This window comes from Dendropsophus ebraccatus, chromosome 4 (genome assembly GCF_027789765.1).
Source record: "Dendropsophus ebraccatus isolate aDenEbr1 chromosome 4, aDenEbr1.pat, whole genome shotgun sequence".
In the NCBI taxonomy this organism is placed as follows: Eukaryota; Metazoa; Chordata; class Amphibia; order Anura; family Hylidae; genus Dendropsophus; species Dendropsophus ebraccatus.
In genome coordinates this window covers 143096563-143124439 of record NC_091457.1, presented here as the reverse complement: position 1 = coordinate 143124439, position 27877 = coordinate 143096563, and the positions used below count along the sequence as shown (strand labels likewise).

General features: G+C 41.7%; 1 protein-coding gene across 1 annotated transcript; it reads right to left on the bottom strand.

Annotated features, from left to right (window-relative positions):
• Positions 1–197: 197 nt before the first annotated feature.
• Positions 198–27877, bottom strand: NPTXR (neuronal pentraxin receptor). The gene is made up of 5 exons (XM_069967271.1): positions 27270–27877; positions 6643–6874; positions 4881–5122; positions 2946–3125; positions 198–2801 (listed from the first exon to the last, which is right to left on the bottom strand). The coding sequence occupies exons 1-5, from the start codon at positions 27828–27830 to the stop codon at positions 2577–2579; spliced, it is 1440 nt and encodes a 479-aa protein (XP_069823372.1). The 5' UTR covers positions 27831–27877; the 3' UTR covers positions 198–2576.

The window sequence follows — 27877 nt, the reverse complement described above, 5'->3', positions numbered from 1 at the left end:
TTAAGGGGTTTCCAGGGCATTTTTTATAATGATGGCCCATCAATATGAGATCAGCTGTTTGTGAAGCAGACAGCTCCGTACATTGTGTAGTGGTCATTCTGGGGTACTGCAGCGCAGTTCCCATTGAAATAAGTAGGTAAAGCCATTATGACCAACAGCTGATTGTGGCCTATGGTGATGATGTGTCATAATTAAAAAAAAAAGCGCCAGGAAATCCCTTTAAATCTCATATCAACAATCTTAAAAAATAAAAAGAACAATATTTATTCTGTTGTGTTTTAAAATACTCCAGGATACAGAAATATTCATCTATATAATATAAATATACCATATAGCTTTTTCACAGTGACTTGTATTTTCACTATAGCTGACACTAAGGCTGGAATAAAAGATGGCTTTACCTAACAGAGCAAAGAATAACAATCACCAATGTATACAGCAATGGTGTCCAACCTGAGGCTCACCAGCTGGGGTCAAACTACAGCTCCCATCATGTGGTTGTCAGGCCATACTAGGAGTTGTCATTTCTCGGCAGCTGGGATGGGACAGGTTGGAGACCACAGGTACAGAGAAAATGTCAAATTTCTGCCTATTAAACCTGTTGAAGAACACGGCAGAGCCCCCACCACCTGAAACTGAAAAGTAAAATATGGAATATCCCAGTTTAATCAATGACGGGGATTTTCACATAAGGTATATCTGTAAATGATATTAATAGCTCTTTAGCTGAAGATAATATGTTGTATTCAGAAAGAAGGGCTTATATAGTTTTTGTGCTCTTAGTTGGGCTATATGGTGATAACATTAGGGACAGCCATCACCTCCCCCTTTCCTCCATTAGCATACAAGTGTGGCTTGTCTTGGTATACATGTTAAAGGATTTATTCTATATTGTTTTTAGTTAAATTAAGTATAAAATTTATTATATTCTGTATTTAAACATATTTACTATCCAAAAATATTTAACTTAAATGTGTTCATAAAATTATTACAATGCCACCTACTGTCTGATATTCTCCCCATACTGCGTCCACTCTTCTGAATGTGCTGAAACGGACAGGTATGTTGTTTCTATGCTCACTGCTCAGCTCCATGTTATCTACAACACGGGGGTGGTGGTGGTGGGGTGCTGAATCTGCAGGATCTTTTCTGCTTGTCAGAGATGAAGCTGAGCAAGGGCAATGGCATCTCTCTCCTCTGACAAGCAGAGAGAATGCCACATAGACACTTTATTAGTTAGGGCAATGGTAGGGGTTTAGAGCGGCTACTTTCCAGGCAGCTGGGAAAGGGGTCATTAGTATAGGATAATAGAGAGAGTGCAAAGAGGTGTGCAGTGCTGTATCCTACCCATACCCCCTGCTCCATAGAGGAGTGTAGAAACTACCTGTCACACAAGGTATGAAATATAATGAAAAAAACTGATTTGCAATACTAGTGTACTATGTAGACTTCAAGGATTCACAAAGCAAAAGCTTATTCAGGGGTTGGATCCTGGGCCGGCTGTCTAAATCTGAACACAGAAGCAGTTCTAGCTGTACTAGCATACCTATTCCTGCTTCTAATACCCCATCTCCTTAGCTGACACTTAGTACAAGCCACTGTCTTCCTCATACCGATGGGTAATACCAGGATACAGATCCTCCCCAAATTTCTGCAACTTTTTAGACTTGAGAATTGGAATGGGAAAAATTGGCACAGGGTGGAGTACGATAGACATGTTGTGCTTCGTCAGGAAGTATTGACCCGAAAGGTAATGTTTACTACTTATGTCTATTGCCCTATAGGTTTTAGATGTCCAATGCAGTGGCCTATTCTTTAAAAGTTTGTCTTGTCATAGTTAACCCTTTTAGGAAAACTTTTCCAGGGGTGATCAGCTGATCGGCCCCAATCTTACTCTGCCAGTCAGGCTATTCTGGCAAATAAAAAATTCTTTTATAGAGCAACTTTCCATTTTGCCTCATACAGAGGAAACCAAAACAGGATTAAGGAGCCCTGTCTATTAGAAACTAGTAAAATCTATTGAAAGGAATGCTATATGAATGCCTACATGGTGTGATATGCCAGGGATGTGAGTTTTACAGTGTGCTTGAGTGGTGGTCCTTGTGCAATCGTTTATTGGGCATTCGAGTGGACTGTGTCACATAGCCCTTGAGGTTGTGTTATACATATAAGATGTTATATGTGGTAGTAGTAGTTCCCCTTTAATGTGAGGTGTTATAAAAGTTTACAAAATTTCAAAATTTGTTGAAATTGACTTCTTAAAATTCTTACACTTACTACATACATGTATATCACTGTTGTGCTTTACTTTTCCATATAGTACTAACTACATCACCACAGGTTCCCCTATTTTATGAATGCGCACATATCTCAAAATATAGTAACTCAAAAATCCCATTATTCCAAAAACCTGGAAAATGACCCCAAACACAGACACGGGTTTAGTATTTATCTTGTGATGAAGAACACAAGCTGGTGCTGTTTTTATACACAGATTTTGGGAAGCTGTGAAATCCTGCAGTGGCGAAACTGTGGGGAAAATCGGGGGGTAGTAGATGTGGATGCTGGTAAGTGTTTCAGTGACCCAAGCGCTCTTCGCAGCTCTCGAATGGACTCTTTGTTGCTCCACCGAAAACATCAACCTGACGGTCATCCCACTGGATTAGGTTACCTGACAAAGGCATTGTGCAGTTGGCAATTCCCTCAATTTCATTGACAGTCAGAACACGATCCCACATGTTGAACTGGGCCACCTCTCCAACAAATGCCTGAGTTGCATCAAAACGTCCACCTACAGCATCCTATGAAAACAGAGTAAACCTCGTTGAATGCATGGCATATTGTTGTTCTACAATTACGAGAGCTAGAAAAGGGTAAATTTAGAAAATTTAAAATACAAGTAAATAAGAGAGAAAAATCCGTAAGAGACTACCACCAAAACCTACCTGTTCCTGGCCAAAGATAATGACACCGTTAGGCTTGATCGGGTGCCAGGCAGACAGGTTATCCTTTGATCCTTTCTTCTTTCCATCTTGGAAGGCGGTCCACATGCCATCCCTTGTAGTCCAGGCCACACATATGTGGTGCCACATCCCGTCTTTAAGGCTAATGGGCAGTTGAGTAACCTGAGAAGAGAACATGCAATTTAAAGGAGTTGTACAGGATTAGAAAAACATGGTTGCATCCACATCAGGACACATCAGTACTGGACAAATGTGCAATGTAGACATTTCTCAAATACAAGGTTTCAGGTATTCTACTGGTTAACAAGACACTGAGCATAGATGCTTCTTTAAGGACAAAATGGATTCTACACCAGGGCCATCTTACCAGCATTATTGGTCCCTGGGCAGAGCTGTGAACTGGCCCCCCGCCGACCAAACCCCCCCATCCTTGCGACCCCTCCTACCTTCCCAGCCACATCTGAAGCCACCCTACCCCTTCCCCCGGCCGCCCGTAGCCACTCCAATCACTTACAAAAAAAAATATGTAAAATATACTTGTGCACATCTGTATCTAAATATAAGTATATATATATATATATATATATATATATATATATATATATATAAAAGTATGTATGAGCCATGTTGTTGCCCCCTGTAGCTATGTATGAGCCATGTTGTTGCCCCCCCTGTAGCTATGTATGAGCCATGTTGTTGCCCCTCTGTAGCTATGTATGAGCCATGTTGTTGCCCCTCTGTAGCTATGTATGAGCCATGTTGTTGCCCCTCTGTAGCTATGTATGAGCCATGTTGTTGCCCCTCTGTAGCTATGTATGAGCCATGTTGCCCCTCTGTAGCTATGTATGAGCCATGTTGTTGCCCCTCTGTAGCTATGTATGAGCCATGTTGTTGCCCCTCTGTAGCTATGTATGAGCCATGTTGTTGCCCCTCTGTAGCTACTGTATGTATGAACCATTTTTGTGCCCCTCTGTATGCTGTTGCCCCTCTGTGCCATGTTGTGTTGCTCCTATGTATATATAATATATATGCAAAGGGGAAACCCAACATGACTTATATATACAGAGGGGCAACAACATGGCTCATGTATAATATATGAGCCATGTTTTTTCCCTGTATACTGTATAATACTCTAGAAATGCTTTATAAAATTACATTGTTTCTTATCTACTAATCTACAATTATATCTTATTTCTAAAGTAAAACTTAAAGATTCTACCGCCTGGATGGTACGGTGACACTTAAATGGTCACTGTTGTTTTATACAACTTCCCTTCATTTGACAGCTAACGTAATTCCTAACATGTTTGTAATTCACTTAATGAACTAAAAATGATTCCCTACTCCAGAAAAACAGTTCTAAAATCTTGTCCACTAGATGTCTCATTTCTCTGCAATCTCCTGCCCACTGCCTGTTGTCAGAGGAAATCTGTCTCTAGTAGCAGTTGGATCAGGACAAATTACAGAAGAAGAAAAAAGTGTCATGGCATAGCATAGAATAGTATGTGCTTCAAGTGGCCTGAAAAGAAAGGGAAAGAAAGTCCTTGTATGAGTACTACTGACAAACAGCTCAGGTCTGGTCCTGTCCCCTGAAATGGAGAGAATGAGACATAGCTGTGTACCATAAAGAAGACTGTTGGGGTTATGCAGAGTTATAAAAAAAAAATTTTAAATGATAGGTATACACTCCCCAACTTGCTGCTTGATTTGACTTGCTGGAGTGGGGCTCCATAGACTTAAAATAGAGACCATTTTCTGCATTGAGTTGGATTGACCGGTGACCTGGAGAGCACAATGCCGTCCACTTCCTCTGGCTGTATCTAGGGATCTGTAAGGGTCTTGGCACCAAGACCCCAACCCCAATCTTTTTGACATGTCTGTTTAAATTAAATGATTTCTGATTCCCTCTGGCCTTACCTTATCATTGATGAGAAGTTCCATTGGATTATGACCCCACTCAAGGAGGACGATCTCATTAGGTTGTCCATGGACAGAATAAGAGAAAGGAGTCCCAGATCCTGAGGTTGCTTTAGATTTCAGCCACAAACACATAGTGAAGGCGTAGAGTTCTGGTAAAGTCTTCTTCATCCGTCCATACATGTAGTTAGTACGAACTGAAAAGCTAAGCTTAAAGTTCTCAGGGTGGTACCCAGGATGACCTAGAGAATAAGATATATTATAAAATGAATCTGTTACCATAGACAATAAGATTGCAGATTTCAGGAGATAACATTTTCACATCATTGTATCACACTTGCATCTTTAAAGAGAATGAGGGAAATTTATCAAACTGTTGTAAAGTAGAACTGGCTCAGTTGCCCCTAGCAACCAATCAGATTTCACTTTTCATTCCTCACAGACTCTTTGAAAAATGAAAGGTGGAATCTGATTGGTTGCTAGGGGCAACTAAGACAATTCTACTTTACACCAGTTTGATAAATCTCCCCCTATGTGTCAGCAGAAAATAGTCTATTGTTTAAATCAGGTTTTTAAGCTCCCTGATGCTTTAACGTATGCAAGCAATTATGATTGCTATTTCATGAAATATTGTACTTTATGTGTGTGGCAAGATTTGGTCACTATCAGATTTTTAAAATTGTGACTTGGTTTAAGAGCATTGCTTTGGTTTTAGAGCTCCCAGTACTGGGTGGGAGGGGAGTGGGGGAGGGGCATGGTCTGCATAGCGGGGTCTACAGCACTGTACTCTGACCCATGAAGTCTCCCTCACCTTCCAAATCATAGCAGATCCACTTGGGGTTTGGGCTTGCATCAGGGGACAGGACTGTGGAGGTAATCTCTTCACAGCTGTAACCCCTCTCTCCCCGGACAGATAGTGCTGCATGTATGTGCCCACATCTGTCCTGCTCATTCCTTCATGCTCCCTGCAGTCTCTGTCAGTCCTGATTGGTCCATGCTGAACACACCCCCTTCACCATTGCTGTCATGTGACCACACAGACGTCTGACAGCGGCCCTGCTTCTCTATTCTAGCCTGTTGTACTACACCGCTGTATTATGGGGATCTGCAGTCCCATCCTGTATCTACATCCCCATCCCCTAAAATTTTCTGATGATACTTTCCTTTAAATTTCTAGGGAAGTTGCCAATCACACCAAAAGTTAAAGTTTGCATTGGGGCTCACTGCAATCCTGAGCAATAGCCGAGTGAAGCATACACCAGCACGCTCCACTTCCCGGAGATCCGACTCATTTGCTCCATAGAATGTAGTGGAGCGAATAAGTGTGATTTCATTGACAGCTGGGTAATAATGCTTCACCCCGCTATATCTTGGGATCCTGAGACCCGCTGCGCTCTTAAAGGGGGAGATTTATCAAACATGGTGTAAAGTGAAACTGGCTCAGTTGCCCCTAGCAACCAATCAGATTCCACCTTTCATTCCTCACAGACTCTTTGGAAAATGAAAGGTGGAATCTGATTGGTTGCTAGGGGCAACTGAGCCTGTTTCACTTAACACCATGCTTGATAAATCTCCCCCTTAAACTTTTGACACGTCTGATGACATGACAATAGGTAACACTTTAAATAACACATGGTTATTGCGCAATGATAAAGTAACATTAGTCATAATGTTATTTTCCAATATAGCATGTGCATCAATTTATGTGTCCCACCATACAAGCAGATCCCGATATCCTGACATCCTATCACATGAATCTTACCTTGCTCCAACTCTGCGATGCGATTTTGTAATATACTCAGCTCCTTCTCTATGTCCTGCTTGTCTCTCTCCCCTGAAGCCGTCGTCTGTTCTTTTTCCAGCTCTAGCAGTTTGGCCAGAAGTTGAGCCTCTAGTTCTAGTAGTTTAGTCTGTAAGGAGTCCCGTCCATGAAGAGGTGTGGGAGAAGTTGATGTTGGCACGGTCATATTGTTTACTCGCTGCTGAATTTCCAACTACGAAAAAACAACAATACATTGATGTAAAAAAATACTTGGTGCTAGTCATAAACATATAATAATAATAATAATAATAATAATAATAATAATAATAATAATAATACAAAACCCATACCAGTTGCCTGTAAGAAGTCATACATTCAGCTGGGTCTCACCACTGAAAACCAGTAGCCCCTGAGCTCAGTCAAATACTACCTAACCATAGCTATTCTCTGTGCAGATGAGAAGGGCTAATATATAATATCAAGGCTGAAATTAAAGGGATTTTCCACTCAAACATAACTTTTCATATGTCCCTGCCCAAGGTGAGACTAACAATTTGTTCCATTCTTGTTATTATTAGAGATGAGCGAATAGTGAAATTCGATTCGAATAGCCCCTGATAATCGACTATTCGATCGAATATTGAATCCCATTATAGTTTATGGGAGAAAAATACTCGGGACTTGGAAATCAATATTCAACAACTAGGAGGTCACCAAGTCCACAATGACACCTCAGGAAATGATGCCAACACCTCTGGAATGCATCTGGGACAGCAGGGGAGACATGCCTGGCTACATCTTACACACCCAAGTCGCAGTATTACGCCAGTATTACAGCCTGTCTACAATACACACCAAACACAATATAACCGCCATGTATTATGTAAAAAATTCTTGGAAAACTTCTTTCTTTTTCATTACCGTGGACAGAAAGCCAAATATTAAGAAAAAGAAACGTTATCATGCAACCCTTTAAATCACGTTGCCCATGACAACCACAGATGGCATAGACAAGGGGGAAATTAAACAGCACCCACTGCTAACTGTCATTGTGTATGTACGTGTATGTGTGATGTGATTTTTTAGAATGCCAAACAGAAAAAGGCCTTCAAATTCTTTATAGGACACACAGTGCGCAAATCAGTAGTACCAAACTTGTTCTTTGTTATGACACACTCGCAGTATACAGCTGTATACCCTATCTCTACAGTAGATACACTACAGCCTATTGCTCACACTGCACTGCCTGCCTGTCTGAACACACTGTCTCAAAACACCTTCTGAATCTCCGCCTTCTATACTTTTAGCCCTAACAAGAGCTTTCGGGGTCCCTTCCTCCTTAACTTCACCTAAAAGCTAACCCTGGTATACAGTCTCTCCATCTCTAGCTCCAACCAGCAAGTGAAACTAATATGAAATATTATAATATTCACTACTGGCCACAACCCTAATAGTTTATACCTTATGCCTGGTGAAATTCTGCTCCAATGCTCGGCAGTACAGGACATCTGTGCAGAAGCACTGACAGGTGCACAGGTGTCACATAGGTTAGAGGTTAGAGGTCAGAGGAGTAAAGTCAAAAAACAATAGCCTGCACTGCTATCTACCTATGCAGTTCACCAACAAGGGTTAAAAAGAAACTATTTTAATTCTTTATTATATCAATTGGTTTTACTAATTATAGCTATGGCCTGAGCAAGATTAGCATTACAGCTCCAGGACCTTTAGCTCCTGATCCCCTGCAGAGGAAAGGATTTAATGTTTTATTATAAAAAAAGGCAATACCTGCAGCGGGGGCCCGCGCATAAGTCTACAGGGGCCCAAACTTATCTGAACATTGATTGTGCCTGATCCAGCTGCATTCATTGGTTCTCTCCCTATGAACCAAAGGGTATATTGTAGGTAGCATATCTATAAGACAATAGATAAGGGGGCCCCAAGCCAAGTTTTGGCACCGGGGCCCATGAATCTCTAGCTGCTCCCACTGTATAAGCGTATAAGCCTGTATAGTAGGTATTGGAATAAAGTTGCATATCTGTTAGATATATTTTTACATTTGTATATGTGTAGTTTGAAGCAATCAGCAAGTGAACAACGTCTATATGTTAACATCCAGAGCCTGCACCTCTGCTGCCACTTCCCTGCAGTATCTCACATAATAAACAGATTGATTCCAGCTTCTATACACGTAGAATAAAAAAACTTTGTTTTATTGAATCCATATACAATCCATAGCACAATATAGCATAACACTGCTTATGTGTTCCTTTATTTAGTTTTATGGCCTAAAATTCATAAGCAGCCTTGTCCTGTATTCTGCTATGTCCCATATAATAATAGCCCCCCCCCTGCTGTGCCCCTATAATAATAATAATAATGCCTCCTGCTGTGCCTCATATAATAATTTCTCCTACTGTGCCCTCCATATAATAATAATGCCCCCTGCTGTGCCCCCATATAATAATAATGCCTCCTGCTGTGCCCCTATATAATAATAATGCCTTCTGCTGTGCCCCATTTAGTAATAATGCCTCCTGCTGTGTCCCATATAATAGAAATGCCTCCTACTGTGCCCTCCATATAATAATAATGCCCCCTGCTGTGCCCCATATAATAATAATGCCTCCTGCTGTGCCCCCATATAATAATAATGCCTCCTGCTGTGCCCTTATATAAGAATAATGCCTTCTGATGTGCCCCTATAGTAATAATGTCCCATGCTGTGCCCCTCATAGTACTAAGCCCTCCCTTTGCTGTGCGCCCCTCCCCCCCAAAAAAAAAAAAAAAAATCACACTCACCTAATCTGGGCAGCTCTTCTGTCCTCCAGTCTCTGGAATGGATCCTCCAGCAGGCATGATGACGTCATATCATTGCACCTGCTGGAAAGATCCTGTAGTGTCGGCAGCCTATGGGATTGGATATAGGAGCAGGATGCTGACAGTTCCTGGTTCTACTGATAAGGCCAGGTGATGTGATTTTACCTACTTGCACCGTACCTATATGACTACACCTATATATACTGCCCTCTGAAGAGACTGGAGATGATCAGAGCGTGATCAGAGGGTGACAGAGAGATGTTCTGGATGAAGAAGAGGAATGCTGGAAGCACATCAATGAGAACAGCCCCTGAAAAGTTATCATTTGTAATCACAATACCCAAGGAACGAAGGGTCGAAGGAGAGACACTTATCTATAAACAATTTTTGAATAATAAAACATTGTGTTACCTTGTACAGGATGCTACTGACCATTTATGGACCGGCCTACCAGAGTGTGACATGTATGTGTCTTGTGACTTGGAACCCCGCCTGTATTGGATGTTACATATTTCATATGAATGAGTAGTACCGCCCCATACTCTGTCTATAAAATTTACCATAATAAAACTTGGGCCATTTATCCAGGCTTATAATCATGATACATTGTCTTATCTGTGTCTGTGATTTATAAGTGACGAGTTGGTAATACTGCAGGTTACAACTCTAGCTATCAATTGATAACCATCCTTTCTCCTGGGAGGACCTGGCTCCATAGGGTCAGGTCAACATCTAAATTTAGACTTATCACTACATTCTGTTCACTCAAAGTGAGTGGTGCATCCCTGCACAGCTGCAGCTACTAGGAAAGCTTAAAGTGACAGAGTCACAATTCCCACTGGATTCCACGGCACCCCTGGTGGGTTCTCACGTTACCCTATTTGAGAGTCGCTAATCTATACTAATGGTGGGTTAATATCATATTAGATTTTAGGTGCCATGATTCTTTAAGAGTCCCAACACCAGACCAATGATACTGCCACCTGCTGGCCACAATAATTACTGACGCATTCTAAATCTGGGCCCCTGTCCATCAAGGCTCCACACTTCAAAAAAAAATAAAAAAATCTATATGCTGCTATTTTCATGAATATCATTGATCTTTTTACCTAACCTCTCCTGGTAAACAGCTCTAAGGAGGGAACAAGGCTGATGTCATGTATCCAGGCACTGGGTATTTATCCATCAACACTATTAATTGATTTTCTGGTAGGCTGCAGTGACCTTATGCATCTCTGAGTATAAGCGGCCTACACGGAGAGCATCGCGGCTCCACAAATTCTTACAGTGAGTGAATAGCAGCCTGGGCTGTAATGACTAAGCTGCTTGGCAGGGCCCGGAGTGACTTCCTCCCCAGCTGAAACAATGGAAATAACAAAACCTTGCCGTATAGAGCTGCTTGTGTTCAGGGTTGTGCTTCCATCTCAGTGGCCTTGAGTCATTGATTAACAGAAAATCTCTCTGGCATTAATACAGACATTTAATGTATTCTGTGATGTAACCTCTTAATGTAGACAGCTGCCCAGAGTGAACAAATTGCATTCATTGTTATGTGCCTTAAGGGAAATTTCTATAAGCAAAAAAATCAGATTCAAACTCTAAGGCCCTAGTACACAAAGCGATTATCGGGCATATTTGGGCGATTTTCGGTAATTACATAATCGTTTAGTGTAATCAACGGCAACAATCAGCCAACATGCACAATGTTGGCTAATCGTTGTCTTTCGATGTCTTTCAACATGTTGAAAGACTAATGACTAGGATAGCAAAGATCTGCTGCGGTGGCCCCAAGCAACAGAAGCGGCGGCAACAGACCACCGCTATCTCCTATGGGCTTCTATGATCTAAAGATCTTCCGGGGAGCCCCTCCCGCAGCTCCCTGTGCCCCCCCTCCATTTACCCGCTTGTTGGCGCGTGTAATAGCGCCAGCACTGAAACGGGAAACAAGGAGCAGGCCTGACAGGTCGGCGCTCGCTTGCTTCCACTAATTGTTGCGTGTAATAGGGGCTTAAAGTGACACTGTCACCCCCATTATTCATTTTTCAATCTTTAAAGATGTGTGTAACCCGCAAATAGCTCTCTGCATACCTTTTCGTATTTTTTTTTTCATGAGGCGGGTTGCTGAGAAATTATAACTTTGCTGAGTGTCTTCTAGCGCCACTGGGCGGGGCTTAGTCTCTGAAGCGCCACATAGCCCCGCCCAGTACATCGCCGTTGACCCCGCCCCCTTTGGCACGTCATATCTCCCGGCCGACGCTCACAGTCTTGAGTACTCCAGGACGTCGGTGACGTGCGCGTCCACATCCCCCTGCGTCCGTCAAGTGATGCGCAGGCGCAGAAGGTGACCACCGGGTCACCCACATCCTGCGGATTATACCAGCTGCACAGTCCCTCGCCGTTCCGAACGCTCCTGAGCCCTCGCTGCGGCTGTGAATCTCCTCACAGCCAGCAGCGAGGTGCAGAGATAGTTTGCAGACGCATTGCGGCGTCCACCTTGCACTGCGCATGCGCCGAAAAGAACCTCCGCATCTCCGCGCCTCGCTGCTGGCTGTGAGGAGATTCACAGCCACAGCGAGGGCTCAGGAGCGTTCGGAACGGCGAGGGACTGTGCGGCTGGTATAATCCGCAGGATGTGGGTGACCCGTGCGCATCACTTGACGGACGCAGGGGGATGTGGACGCGCACGTCACCGACGTCCTGGAGTACTCAAGACTGTGAGCGTCGGCCGGGAGATATGACGTGCCAAAGGGGGCGGGGTCAACGGCGATGTACTGGGCGGGGCTATGTGGCGCTTCAGGGACTAAGCCCCGCCCAGTGGCGCTAGAAGACACTCAGCAAAGTTATAATTTCTCAGCAACCCGCCTCATGAAAAAAAAAAATACAAAAAGGTATGCAGAGAGCTATTTGCGGGTTACACACATCTTTAAAGATTGAAAAATGAATAATGGGGGTGACAGTGTCACTTTAAGGTCGGGTTCACACATCGTATGACACTGGCCATTCTGTAACCGGCTGTGTCACAGAACAGCCGCTGTCAGTGAAGATCATCCTGGCCAGAACTGCCGAATTTTCATTTCCGTTGAACTGTGATGCGGGTGCACCCTTGTGCCCCCACATCCCAACTCACGATAGCCGACAATGGCACTCGCCAGTGTGTGACCAGTCAGGTTTGTGCGGCCGCTATTCATGTGTATAAACTCCAGACGATATTCCCTCTGACTGCAGTACAATGTAAGTTTTGTATTAATCATGGCCGTTGTTGCAAATCAGCAACAACGGGCGTGATTAATACAAAACTTACGTTGTGTGAACATAGCCTAAAGGTGTGTTTACACAGACAGATTTTCCAATGCAATTATTGAAGCCAAAGCCAGGAATAAAGGAAAGACTGAGATTTCTCCCCTTTTCAAATCCATTTCTGGCTTTACTTTTCACAATTGTAACAAAAAATCTGTACGTGTGATATAGAACAAAACCAGTGACCTGATTGGTTGCACTGGACATTCTTTTGCACTAATTATAAAAGATGAAATATCTCCTTTCTTCCCTGTTAAAGAAGTCCAGCCAAGTACCTTTTTTTATGGGGGGGGGGGGGGCATAATAAGCAGTCCTTACCTACCTCTCCCCGTGTCTGCCATCTGCCGGTTTACCAACCCTAAAGACATTTTCCCCAGAGTTGTGATGACAGCACGACTCGGGGGAAAATGCCAGTCCCGGCTGATAGACAATCAAATGGGTCATGACTTCAGCTCTGGTTGATATCCCTGAGCCCGGCAGGGGTCCCGGAGCAGCGATCCAGCACTGAAGAGGCAAAGGGAGAGTCAAGATCCTTCATTATGTTTCCCCCTGCCTTTTAAAAAAAAAAAAAGTACTTGTCCCTTTAAGGTCCCCATACACCTAAGACATTGGTCAACTGTATCCCTTTATTCAGGGAGAGATAAGCTGCAGTCAGAGCTCCCTGGTTGAAGCTTACCCCTCTCCATAGAGAATACCGGAAGGCTTGGCTGTGCCTAATGTTCATGAGTATAGGGCGGAAGGGTGGCGGTCGGAGGAGATAACTGATGTATGAATGATCATTTGGCCATCAGATATTGAAGGTGTATTGCGACCTTTGGGTTTGATAACCATAGTTATGCTGGCATTAAAGGGCGTTGCTTGAAATGCTCCTTCGCGTAAAAGTTTCAAAGATCAGTTGAGGAGTGGGAAAATGGCCGATCCTCGGATGATCGCATCAATAAATCAATCTTAGCTCATTCGTCAGCTAGTCTTTAGGCTTATTTTACAAGGTATGGCTATGTTCCCACTTCAGGAACAAATCCGGCAAAGGGGGCCCATCTCATTTTATAGACGGCCGCTACTAAAGTTCATGATAATTATGAGAGTCCTTCTATATAATGAGACGGCCGTCTTTGCCCGATATGTTCCCGATGTGGAAGCATAGCCTCATATTGGCCTGTTCAGCTGATAATCTCCCTGTGTAATAGGGTTTTTATATTTAGATATTTACACAGCTATTTATGGCTTTTACGGTCCCGTACATGCAATGTGACAGGGACGTGGGTTGTAGTTTCACATACCCAACATATTTATCACTGTCTAAAAGCAGAACATTTTCTAACAAAAAGTGGAGCACATCTACGAAAGGTCGCATGATCAAGTTCGTTCTCCAACACGCTACACTTTATCATGAGTTGAATACTCATGCATCACGCTCATCGCTAACCCCTGATGACCGTTTTTACATAGTTAATCTTCATAAACCTGCCTATGTCGCTGTAGATTCGCTTTATTTAGCGCCCACCCACCCAAACGTCAATACATTGGCCTGTAATTTGTTCCCTGACACTTATAAATGATGAAGAGAGCGGGCGTGAGCGTTCACATTGCCGCGGCAGCCACCACAAGCCTTCCTTGCAGCCATTTACATTATTCATTAGCTCTCTAATAGCAGATAACAGATTACAGTAATGTACCATGTACTCAAGGTGTAAACATTAGCCCTTCTCCAGTAAAAACTTTACATGTCTTCTAAATTCGAGGACTCCCCATCACTTCATTTTATAGATTTATTTTTTTTAATAAAGGGGTTGTCTGGGGAAAAAAATGTATCTATGGCTAGGGGTGGTATAAAATAAGGAAGTGATACTCACCTCCTCTGATCCCCTATAGCTGGCACTTTTGTGCTTCCAGTTGTCACCACTTCCTCATTGTCCCTAAGATTTGTTGCCCTTTCTGGTTCTGCCTAGAGATGATCGAACACCGGTAAAAGTTAGGTTACTCAAACCTTGTCGAACCTTCCACTTTTGATTCCCGATGCCTTCCCGGTCTGTGGGGAAGGAGGAGACAGCCCAGGTACCAAATGGAATTCTGGGATTCAGCCTAGGTAATAGGCTCTATCCCACCATTCCAGGCGATATCCGGGCTGTCTCCTCCTTATCCACGGACCGGGAAGGCATTGGGAATCAAATGCGGAAGGTTCAACAAGGTTCGAGTTTGACAGAACCTAAGATTTTCCGGTGTTCAATCATCTCTAGTTCTGCCCTGCTCAGCCAATCGTTGGTTCCTTCTGTGTACCGCTCCAGTCAGTGATTGGGTGGGCATTGGGCAATTCTTGTGGGGATGACCTGTCATTGGTACCAGGAAGTGATGACCAGGACCAGGAGTATTGGAGTGGCCGCTCTTGGGAATAAGGGATAGCTGAGTATCTCGTATTCTTTACATTACCCCCTGCCACATATATATACCTCTTTAATGACATATATAAAGTAGGTGAAGTGGGACTGTAAGAAAGTCTTCCCTCAGAATGATGCAAACCATCAACAGTAGCACAGCCAATACTGAACCATACTTTCTTGAAGTTTGGGAGCTTATAGTATGGTATACTTTATAAGTTTGGGGTTGTGCCAAAGTGACTGTCTGGTATCTGCTCTTCTTACTGTGCTGTTTCAAGTATTTGTAAAGCCACTATGGCACTAATGCGGCCACTAGTGGGCACTACACCTGGTTGCACTCTTCAATATAACCTATAATCTTTTTATCACCTGCTTTAATGCTTGCTAATACTATATTGGCCTATGCCCATGCTTGGCACTTCCTCCTCCTGCAAATGGATGCCCAGTGATATTGACAGGGCCTAGTGGTGGTTACAGTTGCCCACAGCTATTAATTACTTTAAGTAGACAGCATATAGTACTGCGTGGCAATTACACAGTGACGGCAATGGGGGACACAATAAATTGCAAGAATAAACTTAAAGCAAATGCGCACAATTACTATGAGCCGGGAAAAATAAGGATTACTTACATGTTATAGAACTCTAGGGCATAATACTAACAATAAATCCAAAATATCAGAGCGCTAAGAAAAAGTCTGAATCCGCACACACACACACACACACACACGTCTTATATATTCAGATGTATATAGATATACCTTATATAAAAGCTGACTTTTTATTAATATTCTATGTAAAAGAAGCAATGTAATGACTTTATTATTTTGCTTAAAGGGATTGCTTGTTTTAAACAACCTTAAAGGGATTATTTTACTTAAAGGGATTGTCTGTTTTAAACAATATCTTTTATTATAATGGCTTTCAGCTATAAGTTTCTCATAGGATATCCTTATAATAGCAGCAAATGACCATTTGACCCGCAGGACCACCACATAAGAAAATGGCGTCCATAAATTTTAGTATATTAGGGTGACAATTTCCTAACGCCTTCTGTGTGAGAATACCAACAAGAATCCCATAAGCACACGTCATTCTATCTTGTTTCCAGCAGCCATAGTATAATGTTATTCCAACCATAAGGCGCTAGGATAGATGACTGAATACAGAGTACCTGCGTGTTACCTCTAACAATGTACACCAGGGCCTGACAAGGAGATTGACTCGGGCAATATCCACATGTCATAAGGCGGAGGAGATGAAGAATACAGATATAGGAGCGGCTTTTCCTTCATTATAGGCAGCAAGGTTAATAGTAGTGACACAGCTGGAATAGCCGGGATTTATGGGGCATTCGCTTACAGAGTAAGATCCATGCAAAAATGTTGGGAAGAAAGATTTCTAACAAGAACATTACTGACAGTAAATGTGGGATGTATAACCATGATGATGTAGAGACCAATAGGACTTATAAAGGAAACACATAACCCTGTCTTCATGTAAGAGCCGGGCCAATAAACGAGGTGAAATATGGCGCTGCCAAAGGTTGTAATGTTATTCCCTTATCTCCATTTCTTACTCTACTGCAAAAATTGACTACATTTCATCAACAGCTAGAAAATGTGCTATGAATCAAAAGAGAGGGATGGTGGCAATGCTGTAAAATCCATGTACAACAGAGAGGCGGTAGGGGCCTTGTTCTTCTAAGTTACCTTTGAAGGGGTTGGCCACTTTATAGTAAAATTGCTCAGTGTGCAGTATTAGTAAGTGTACTCACTGTATATACTGACAGCAGCTTCCTGTGTGCCTCATAGAGCTAATATCAGGCTTCCCTCCTCCAGGCTGTGCTGTCCTGCTCTGTGGTGGGTCTGTCCATAAGATGGCTGACATGGAGGAGCATGTGACCATGCACCGCCCCCCAAGTCTTCAACACTGTGCCTGTATTTACTTATGGTGGACACTGGGGGGAGGGGGCATGATCACATGCTCCTCCATGTCGGCCATCTTATGGACAGACTCACCACAGAGCAGGACAGCACAGCCTGGAGGAAGGGAGTCTGATTTTAGCTCTATGAGGTACACAGGGAGCTGCTGTCAGTAAGTGCTGTGAGTACACTTACTAATACTGTACATTGAGCACTTTTACTATAAAGTGGCCAACCCCTTTAACTAAACCCATTATTCCAGATGAAAGTGGTGCAGACAAGAATAAGGATCCTGTTGTTTTTCCAAAAGTTATTTGCAGACTGACAAACTGGAATATCGGTCTAAAATCTAAAACAGTGCCACCTCTGTCCATTGGTTGTCTTTGGTAATGCAGTTTAGTTTTCTTCCCTTAAAGGAGCCTGAGATATGATGTTATGCATAGCCCAAAGACCAAAGTAAAGCTGTGTATTAATGCTTTCCTTATTCCCGACAACCCTTTGTATTACATTTGGTGTTGTTAGGGGAGTCCCCAACAAGCTCACTCCATACACAGCTAGGAGATAACTCTGTCATTAACTTCTATTTAAAAATCTTAAGGCTTCCAGAATTTATCAGCTGCTGCATGTCCTGCAGGAAGTGGCGTATTCTTTCCAGTCTGACACAGTGCTCTCTGCTGCCACCTCTGTCCATGTCAGGAACTGTCCAGAGCAGGAGCAAATCCCCATAGAAAACATTTCCTGCTCTGGACAGTTCCTGACATGGACATAGGTGGCAGCAGAGAGCACTGTGTCAGACTGGAAAGAATACACCACTTCCTGCAGGACATACAGCAGCTCATAAGTACTGAAAGACTTGCGATTTTTAAATAGAAGTAAATTACAAATCTATATGACTTAATTTTAGTCTTTTAGTACTGAAGTGTATTGTATTGATCAGTTTCAGTCTTCTAGGGGGGCTCCAAATTTTTTTTGTTAGTATTAATAACATTACATTACATTACACCGTAGTATATAGGGACCCATTAAAAAGTACAACTGTTCCCGCAAAAAACAAGCACCATAAGTTTCGGTAACACTAAAATACCATAGGTGCGGCTTTTTGAGGGAGAAAAAAAATAAAAACGCCCCCCAAAAATTTAAATGAGTCATGTCTTTAAAGGGGTTAAGCTTTACATGGCAACGTGTATAATTACGCACAATACAATGTAACAGCCTTGAAAATCTTATGTTGCCATGTTATTGTGCTCTTGCGCTGTAGGTCAAGGATGTTTTTCTCATACGATGTTACAGTATGGAAAGGCTTTGTGAATACAGTTGCCGAAACACAACAATTCATCTTGCCTTTTTTCGCTTTGTTTACCGATCCTTTGTTATCTGTCATTTTCCCCCCTGAATATACAGTGCTTGGAAATACCCAGCCTCTATATAAACAAAGGCGTTTATTATTATTCTCCCTCCCCCGCTGTAGCCGGAGTCCACTGACGAATAGAAAACAGATCATGACTTGTAGCAGCCTCAATGTTTAAGTTAGTTGCAGAACACAGAGTACGTCGACTAAAGCAGCAAAGGCGCCATGCATCAATTTGATTAAAAAAACGTCGTCGATATAACCCCTGCTGAATAGGATGGATCTCTGTGAATAAATCTGTGGGACGTCTCTGTGCAACAATCATCTATAAAACACAGGAGAAAACTCTACATTTACTTGGTGCTCCAAACATTAGAATGCCTATATTAAGAAAGGTCATTCACTTATATAGAATTTCTGATTGGATCAAGCATTGTGCTATAGCCAAAAAATGTATAACTTATAATTGATTCAACATCAAACAGACTTCAGTTCTCCTGTTTTTCCCCTAATGCTGGTACATGCCATATAGCGTTCCCGAACCATCATGTGGACATACGTGATCTATCCTTGATTACACCAACTCTTGCTAATGAGACAGAAGGCTTCACACGGCCGGCGGCTCAGTGGAGCGTTACACACCAGCAATAAACCGCACACACGAAAGGTGACTTACGACTCCAGTGATGTTTAATTATTGAATGGAGAACACAGCGGGAAGGGGAGCTAGATGTGGAGCTTATACCAGAAGACAGCTGGAAAAGACTCCATAGGAAGTCATTGCTTTATGTAATTAATCAGAGCTATAGTATATAGAATGTTGCATCCGTTTATGTTTTTATTAGAATGTTGTTTTGGTATGTTTTTACATCAATTATAATAAATATATAAACATTAATTTATTCAGAATTTTATCTATATTAATCTATATTTATGTAATATTAATATTTAATATGTTTTAATATTTTATCTATATTAATCTATATTAATTTTTTTATTTTTTAAATCTATTAATTATAGATTACATTTGTATGGATTTTAGTACTCATTAGGGGTTGTGGTGTGCCCCATCCTGTCATCTCAGAATATCCAATTTACCCTGAATGGTGTACCAGGGTAGCATTGTGTATATTGCATACTAAGGCTTAGTTCACACTACATTTATCCAGTCCATCGGTGGTATACGTTGGCAACCTCTCAAAAAGATAAGCTGATATATCTACCGTGCTATGCTGGCAGAGGCCCTATTAAGTTTATTGGTCTGAATTTAGTTAACTATGTTTAGGATTTTTCCCACAGGATATAAAATACGCACAGACCATGCTTTTCAATTTCTGCTGAACCTCTGCGTGATTGACCGGCACCAGTGATCATGCTGATGTCGGTCATTTAAAGGGAAACTCACAGCATTTTAGTATACTCTAACCTGCTGTTATGTTTCCATAGCACATGGGATGCTGACAATGCAATATTCTTACTTTCATAACTCTACATTATTATTTTTATGAAATCTTCAGTTTAATACATCAATATGTAAATTAGGTGGGACAACAGCCCACCCCACAAATCGACTGTCTCACTGAATAGTGAGGTGGTGATTTGCTGTAGTCCCACCCCCATTGCACCAAACCACCTAATTTGCAAATGAATTAGACTGAAGAATCGCAGTTACAAGGCTCAAAATGCTGCTGATCCAGCCCTCTCCACAATTTAATAAGGGTTCCGGTCAACAAGACTGACTACCGCCAGACTGACTCCTGCAGGTTCCACATTTTTTAAATGACACACTGACTAAATCTTGGATAAGTCTTAAGGAACCCTAAGACTTGGAGCTGTACTCTTGGCCCCTAAGACCCCAAATAAAATTACAGCCTATGACTAGTGATGAGCAAACATCCTGTTGTTTGGTTCGGATCCCGAACATGAACATAAAAAAAATTATCGTAATCGGTTTGTGTTTGTGTTCGCCGAACATTCATGAACAAATAATGAACATACAGTAGAAGCGTACGTTTCGGTCTACGTACATGCGTACAGATTATCAGGTGCAAAGCGTAAATCATGCCGTTGCGTACGTTTCGGTCTAGAGTTACGCACATGCTTAGAGTTTATCAGGTGCAAAGTGTTAATTATGCAGTTGCGTACATTAACAAGTTCCAATATGTTCGCAATTATCTTTATAACCATTCCGATTATCGACCAAATTGTTTGTAATCGGCGAACATGAACAATTAGCGTCATGTTATACAAACATTTACGCACATGTTCACTCATCACTACCTATGACTTTATATTGTGGGCATACGGGGCATACGCCATACCATACACCACCATTACCAACCTCAAAAACACAATCAAGGCAACGGTGACCTTATTGGAACAAGACAATTAGAGAGGTGCTTAAGACTATTTCAACTATAAGCTTGATGTTGTCCGTACAGCAGGTAGAGGACACATACAGCATTTATACATTGACTAATACAACTTGATAACTCATTAAGCCGTTTGTAAATTTTTGGGTAATCATAACAAGTTGCCGACCTCAAATAGGGTATGTTTACACAACATAAGTTCTGTGGGAATCACGGCCGTTGTTACACGGCCCTTGTAGTGCTGCCTTCTGTGGGAATCCCGGCCAGAGTGTATACACATAGTATACACTTCGGCCGGGATCCCTAACGGCGCTGTAGAAAACTGACATGTCAGTTATCTGCGGCCGCTATTCATTGAATAGCGGCTGCAGAAAACCCTGTCAGTGCACACTATGGAGCGAGCGGCTCCGGCTGCGCTCTTCATAGTGTGCTGTGGGGAATTCTGATGCAGGAGCACATGGATGCGGCCGCATCAGAACATCTTTTCTGAGACCGGCCGTTCCATTACCCGACTGGGTCACGGAATGGCCGGTCTCTTGTGTAGTGTGAACATAGCCATATACTGTTTGGGTCTACAATTGGGTCTATCTTTTTCATATGTCCTGAATATAGGGCAGAGGTTCCCAACCAGGGAAACTACCAGTGTTTTGGATCCTCTTGCTGTGTGGCTCACCATAGGAGTTATCACTATATGCAATGACAACATGTATCCTAATCATGGATGGTATAATACTAGCGTCAAATATAACATTGAAGAAGCTGTCAACAATATTTCCATATTCATGATTCTAAGTCTTTCTACATTTAACATATATCTCATTCATTTTTAAGCTGAATGTGGCTCGCGATCATCTCTGTAACTTGAATGTTGCTCCCAAGAGACAACAGTCAGAAGATCTCGGCTATAGAGGGTGCAGAGCCGGTAGTGTAATGGTGTCATAGGGGGCAACGTTGGGCCTGGTACAGATTCTGCATTGTGGCCCAGGTATAGGTTACATCTCTGTATGGGCAAAAACCTTACACATGTAATTATAATGTTCTGGAAAGCAGCACATTAGGGCACTGAATGAGAGATATGCATAATTTAATTCCATACTCTCAATAATGTATAATTTATAAACTGACTCTAATTCTAACCCCGATGTCACATGATCAATATGCACAACATACTATAGTTATAGGATTCTGGGCCGAGGAGGAAACGTATATCAATCAATGTTCTATATATCGACAATTACTGGCTGGATTACTATAGGATATGAAATGCTGCCTTATTTATTTACTTAATGACTAAATATAATTTATTTATATATCATAATAATAAAATAATTAAGTATAGTGCATGGTAAATTACATAGTTACATGGGTGGCTAATAACCCTTTCCCCTGGTATACATTCTAGGCCTTAAAGGGGTTATGCAGCGAAAATCTTTTTCTTTCAGATGAACTGGTTTCAGAAAGTTATATAGATTTGTAATTTACTTCTATTTAAAAATCTCAAGTTTCCCCATACTTATAAGCTGCTGTATGTCCTTAAGGAAGTTATATTTTCTTTTCAGTATAACACAGTGCTCTCTGCTGACATCTCAAGACAGGAACTGTCCAGAGTAGGAGAAGTTTTCTATGTGGATTTGCTGTTGCTCTGGACAGTTCCTGACATGGGCTGAGGTGGCAGCAGAGAGCACTGTGTCAGACAGAAAAGAAAACATTTCCTGCAGGACATACAGCAGCTGATAAGTATGGGAAGACTTGAAATTTTTAAATAGAAGTAAATTACAAATCTAGATAAGTTTCTGAAACCAGTTGATTTGAAGAAAAAGATTTTCGCTGGACAACCCCTTTAATGCCCAAGAATTATACCTATTTTTTCCCATTGATGTCGTAACAATGCTTGCTGTTTTTTTTTCCATAGACACTTGCTGTTTTTTTCTTCCATGTAGGAAAAATAATAATTTTATGGTTAGGGTCATTACAGGTGTGTATTTTTTATGTACAAAAAGGTAATGTAAACCAAAAATTTAGTTTTTACTTTTTTTTTTTTTTTTTTAAACAACTTTATACTAGTCCCAGAAGGGAACTTTAGCAGCAATCGGCAGATTTCTGGTATAATACACTGAATTAGTACTCTAGCACAATGTATTCGGACTTCAGGGCTCCTAGAACACATCAGCACTGGCGATTGTTTTGGTGCACACCGATTCCTTACATGTCGCAGTCACGATTTGGTAGTTACAAGAGCTCGGCTGTCACAAGTCCTTTACCGCCTTAATAACTAGGGATGGTCCGAAACTGCATCAGATTCCCGCTGTCTGTCCGCTCCGTGCAGCGGGTGGATACAGCGGGAGGACCGCCTGGAAAACTGGGATACAGCCTATGGCTATGGCTGTATCCCAGTTTTCCAGGTGGTCCTCCCGCTGTATCCACCCTCTCCACGGAGCGGGCAGACAGCGGGAAGCATTGCCGAGAGTTCGGGTTCGTACGAACCCGAACCGAACTCGGTTCGGACCATCCCTATTAATAACCCTTAATTACCACCATAAAAGGTGCATTGTATCAATGTCAATGTATAAGTCAAACCACCTATTCTACCTACCCGTACACATGTATGCTGAGCACAACTGAGAGGGGAGCCTCTGTTATATACTTCTGACTATGACTGATCTCCAGGAACAACAAAAGAATAGGGTTTTGGAATTCACCATGTCCAATTCTTCTCCCTCCCACTTTATCTGTTGGTGGGGGGTATGGAGCCTATATGCCTAAGATAGTGGGTTGGTCTTGTCAAACTAATCTGGTTCTGTCAACAGTTGTGCCAGTGGTCGTAGGGGGTAACAATGAATTAGCCATAATGTTATTGTTATTTACACCTCTAATCCTTGAAGAGAACTCCTTAATATTCTTATGATGGTGATGGGGCTAATAGTATTATCTACTGCCACAATGTGTACATATCATTCTCTTCACAGTATAGGTCCAAAATTCATAATGTAATACCTTGCATTCCCTTCACACAAGTGTAGAGTTGAAGGGGTTGTCCAGTGAAAATCTTTTTCTTTCAAATCAACTGGTTCAGAAAATTATATAGATTTGTAATTTATATCTATTAAAAAATCTCAAGTCTTCCCATACTTATTAGCTGCTGTATGTCCCGTAGGAAATGTTTTATTTTCAGTCTGACCCAGTGCTCTCTGCTGACATCTCTGGCTGACACAGGAACTTTGCAGAGCGGGAGAGTTTTTCTATGGGGATTCATAGAAAACCGAGACAGAGTTCCTGTCTCAGCCAGAGATGTCAGCAGAGAGAACTGTGTCAGACTGAAAATAAAACACTTCCTGAAGGACATACAGCAGCTAATAAGTATGGGAAGACTTGAGATTTTTTAATAGAAGTAAATTACAAATCTATATAATTTTCTGAACCAGTTGATTTGAAAGAAAAAGATTTTCGCTGGACAGCCCCTTTAAATGATACAATTCTGATTACCTGCAGCGACCACTAGAGGGAGGTCATTGTATACGTAATTCTATAGCTTCCAATAATCCATATGTAACATGTGTAACAGGCAGAAAGATTGTTACTTTATAAATTTATGATTGTGTTACATTGTTAAAGGTGGCTATACACCTTCCATAGCTGTCAGGTGAACGCTGGTTTGGCTGACAGCTATTTCTTCTGACTTCTTGTGTTTTCAATGGGAATCCATGTGATTACTCGTCAATGTTCAGAAATCCCATGAGTGAAGTGCTGGCTGCAAACAATTTTCTCTGGATCGATGGGGGTCCCAGAGCTCAGACCCCCCCATCAATCAACTACTTATTATAACAGGACATGCTTTAGTCCCATCAGCAACCAATTCGTATTGCAGTCTACAGTCTAATATTGGGAAGCACTAGAAGATATCATATATTACCAAAATTACACTAATGCATTGGACTCTATCCACTCAAGTAAAGGGAAAGCAATGTATCCCCATTCCCTTAGGGGTCAGTTGATGCCAGAAGAATTCCTGCATAAAGCAGAAGAGAACAGAAGGTGTTGGATGCAAAGTCCCCCATAGTACATCCAATCAATGGTAACACAACCTCTTTATAAGACTCGAGTCTCCAATTTAGAATTTTCCAATTTAGAATTTTAATTTTGTGACATGCTGGAAAGTGAGACTGATATTATATTGTATTACTGTAATATTATATTGACCAATTGAATAGCTCTCCTCTGATGCGGTTACTAATAAATGCACCAGCCATGGTGGATAAACACATCGCTCTCTTACCGCCTTAGGGCGACTAGAATATTTATGGTGGTATCAGTACTAATCACCATATAGACAAGTACTGTAGATTTTTGGCTGAAGGGTGAACGTTAATAATATTAACCACATTAGACGTTCCGTGACGATTGACTCATATCAGACATCTGGAATATTTTCGCTCAGCGCAGCGCCCAGATGAGGAATGAGAGCAGCCTGGGTAACTCCGCCGCACGCAGCCCCTCACTTCATACATCACAATCTGTTTTTCTCCCCTGTCTACTTTACACAATCTGCCATTTTTCATAGACACAAGTAACTAGGTATAACAACGGCCCAGCTCAGCATCATTTCACTGAATTGATTCTCCAGGTTGTAATGAGAAGACTATTGGGTTCCGGAGACAGAGGAAGTCTTCTCTATAGGAAAATCAAGACTGAGGAGAGGTGCTAATGAGACGGCAAAGAGAGTCTGGGCTGGAGGGAGGCCGGAACAGGATGTGGAATGTATTGTATCGATCCAGGCATAATGTACAGAGCTCCGGTACATAATGCAGCCTAGTAGACAGATGGAAGCCAACAGATACTAATACAATTGTACAGCCTCAAGTGTACAGAGATGTATATGACGGGAAGAGGACAGTGAATATGATATGGGTTTCATTGCTTCTAGGTTGCTTATCTGTATGTTCTGTTATTTTTTATGTATCTATAAGACTGATCAACCCCACCCCATTATCTATCTATCTATTTATCATCAAACAATCTACCATCTATCCTTTCTTTCTTTCTTTCTTTCTTTCTTTCTTTCTTTCTTTCATTATCTATCTATCTATCTATCTATCTATTATCTATCTATCTATCTATCTATCTATCTATCTATTTATCTATCTATCTATCTCCTATCTATCTATCTATCTATCTATCTATCTATCTATCAATCATGTATCTATCTATCTATCTATTTCCTATCTATCTATCTATCTATCTATCTATCTATCTATCTATCTATCTTCTATCTATCTCTCTATCTATCTATCTATCTATCTATCTATCATGTATCTATTATCTATCTATCTATTTCCTATCTATCTATCTATTTATCTCTCTATTATCTATCTATCTATCTATCAATCTATCTATCTATCTATCTATCTATCTATCTATCTATCTATCAATCTATCTATCTATCTATCTATCTATCTATCTATCTAATATCTATCTCTCTATCTGAGTATGTATTGATACTATGCTCCTATAATCTCAGATGCGTCTTCTTACAATAGATTACTTATTACATTCTCTCTTGTGCATCTTCAGAGATTCATTTTTGCTCCAGTACCTTATTGTCTGGTATATATTATCAGTGAATGGGATGAATTATTTATCCGTCTGCATACACTTCCTGTAATAGCGATGACAATTATGACTGCTAGCACTGGAGATACCTGTTATATGTTACTAAGCCTTAGCAATCTCAACATCTATTTGCCCATATCTGACTAGTTACAAAGATGTGCAGGAGAGAACAAATCCTAAATTACGACAACATATCTTCTGACATTTACAAGTACCATAAGGCTGATGGATGTGCATTTACACATCTAGTTCTTACATGTAAACCAACATAGCAGAGCTGATCTGACAATCCAGTAGAGCTGAGTGTGTCATTGCCATATCATCACCTGCTGAGTTAATGAATTATCTAGGTGCACTCAACTATTATTATAGTAAAACGCTATATATCACTTATTGAATCTGGCTGACTATTGTATGGTGCCTTATGTAATATATATACACAAACACATCAGCATGAGTTCATCCAAGTCAGGTTCATTGATAAATTTGTACAATAGTATGGCTTCCCTTTGCGGGATTTGTACAAGTAGTATAATAGTAAGTATAGTAAGTAGTAAGTATAGTAAAAATATAATACCTGTCCTACCTGAAGCTCATATAGTCACTGTATAATAAATACGGTATATTGGAATCCATTGGAATATACAGCCATGAATTGTAGCCACAGTCCACCAATCAATATATCCGTCTACACGGCCTTTGTGTCTATCCGTCTGCCTATACTACAGAATACTATGTCATGCAGTCTACACGTTACCATGGGGGTAATACAATATCGTCTCCTTTAAGCACAGTGTGTATAATAAAATTACCTCTTGGGAGTCAGAGTATACAGCTGACGCCTGACCCATGTACCTGTAGATGAATGTGCATTTATTCCGTCTTACCTCAATCTTTTCTATTCGGTCTTTCAGGGTCCTGACGGCTTCTTCCAGCTCCTGTACTGCTTGGGGGGAATCAAGAGGCAGGTCCCCCATTGCTCCTTCTTTGGGTCCCCATCCATCAGCTCCCTCCTGGTAGCCCTTCTCCAGCCCATTCTCACAGCGACTTAGCTTCCCGGTGAGCTCTCGGATGGCCTCCTGATCGGTATGGATCTGCTTTTTCTGCTGCAGCACTGTCTGCCTCAGCTGTTCTGCTGTGCTCTGCAAGGATAGCACCTCTTCCCCTGCAGGCTGTGGGGAGTCTCTCTGCACATCAGAGGGACACTCCATGGCCAGAGGTGTGCAGATGAGCCGGCTGAAGCTTGGGGCACCCTGGGACTTGGATCCGGAGAGCTCAAGAAATGCATCCTTTGAGCCATACAGTGTCTTAACACCATGGAGAGCTCCCAGGCTCTTCTCTGCTGGAGCTGCTGGAGCAGACTCATTTTCAGCACCAAGGACAGGTCCCTTGGCTGCAGGGTGGACACTGGCTATAATGCATATGATGGCACCAAGGAATGCAAGCATTCCCGCCACCAATAATACGGCCAGAAACTTCAGGGTGACAGCTAAAG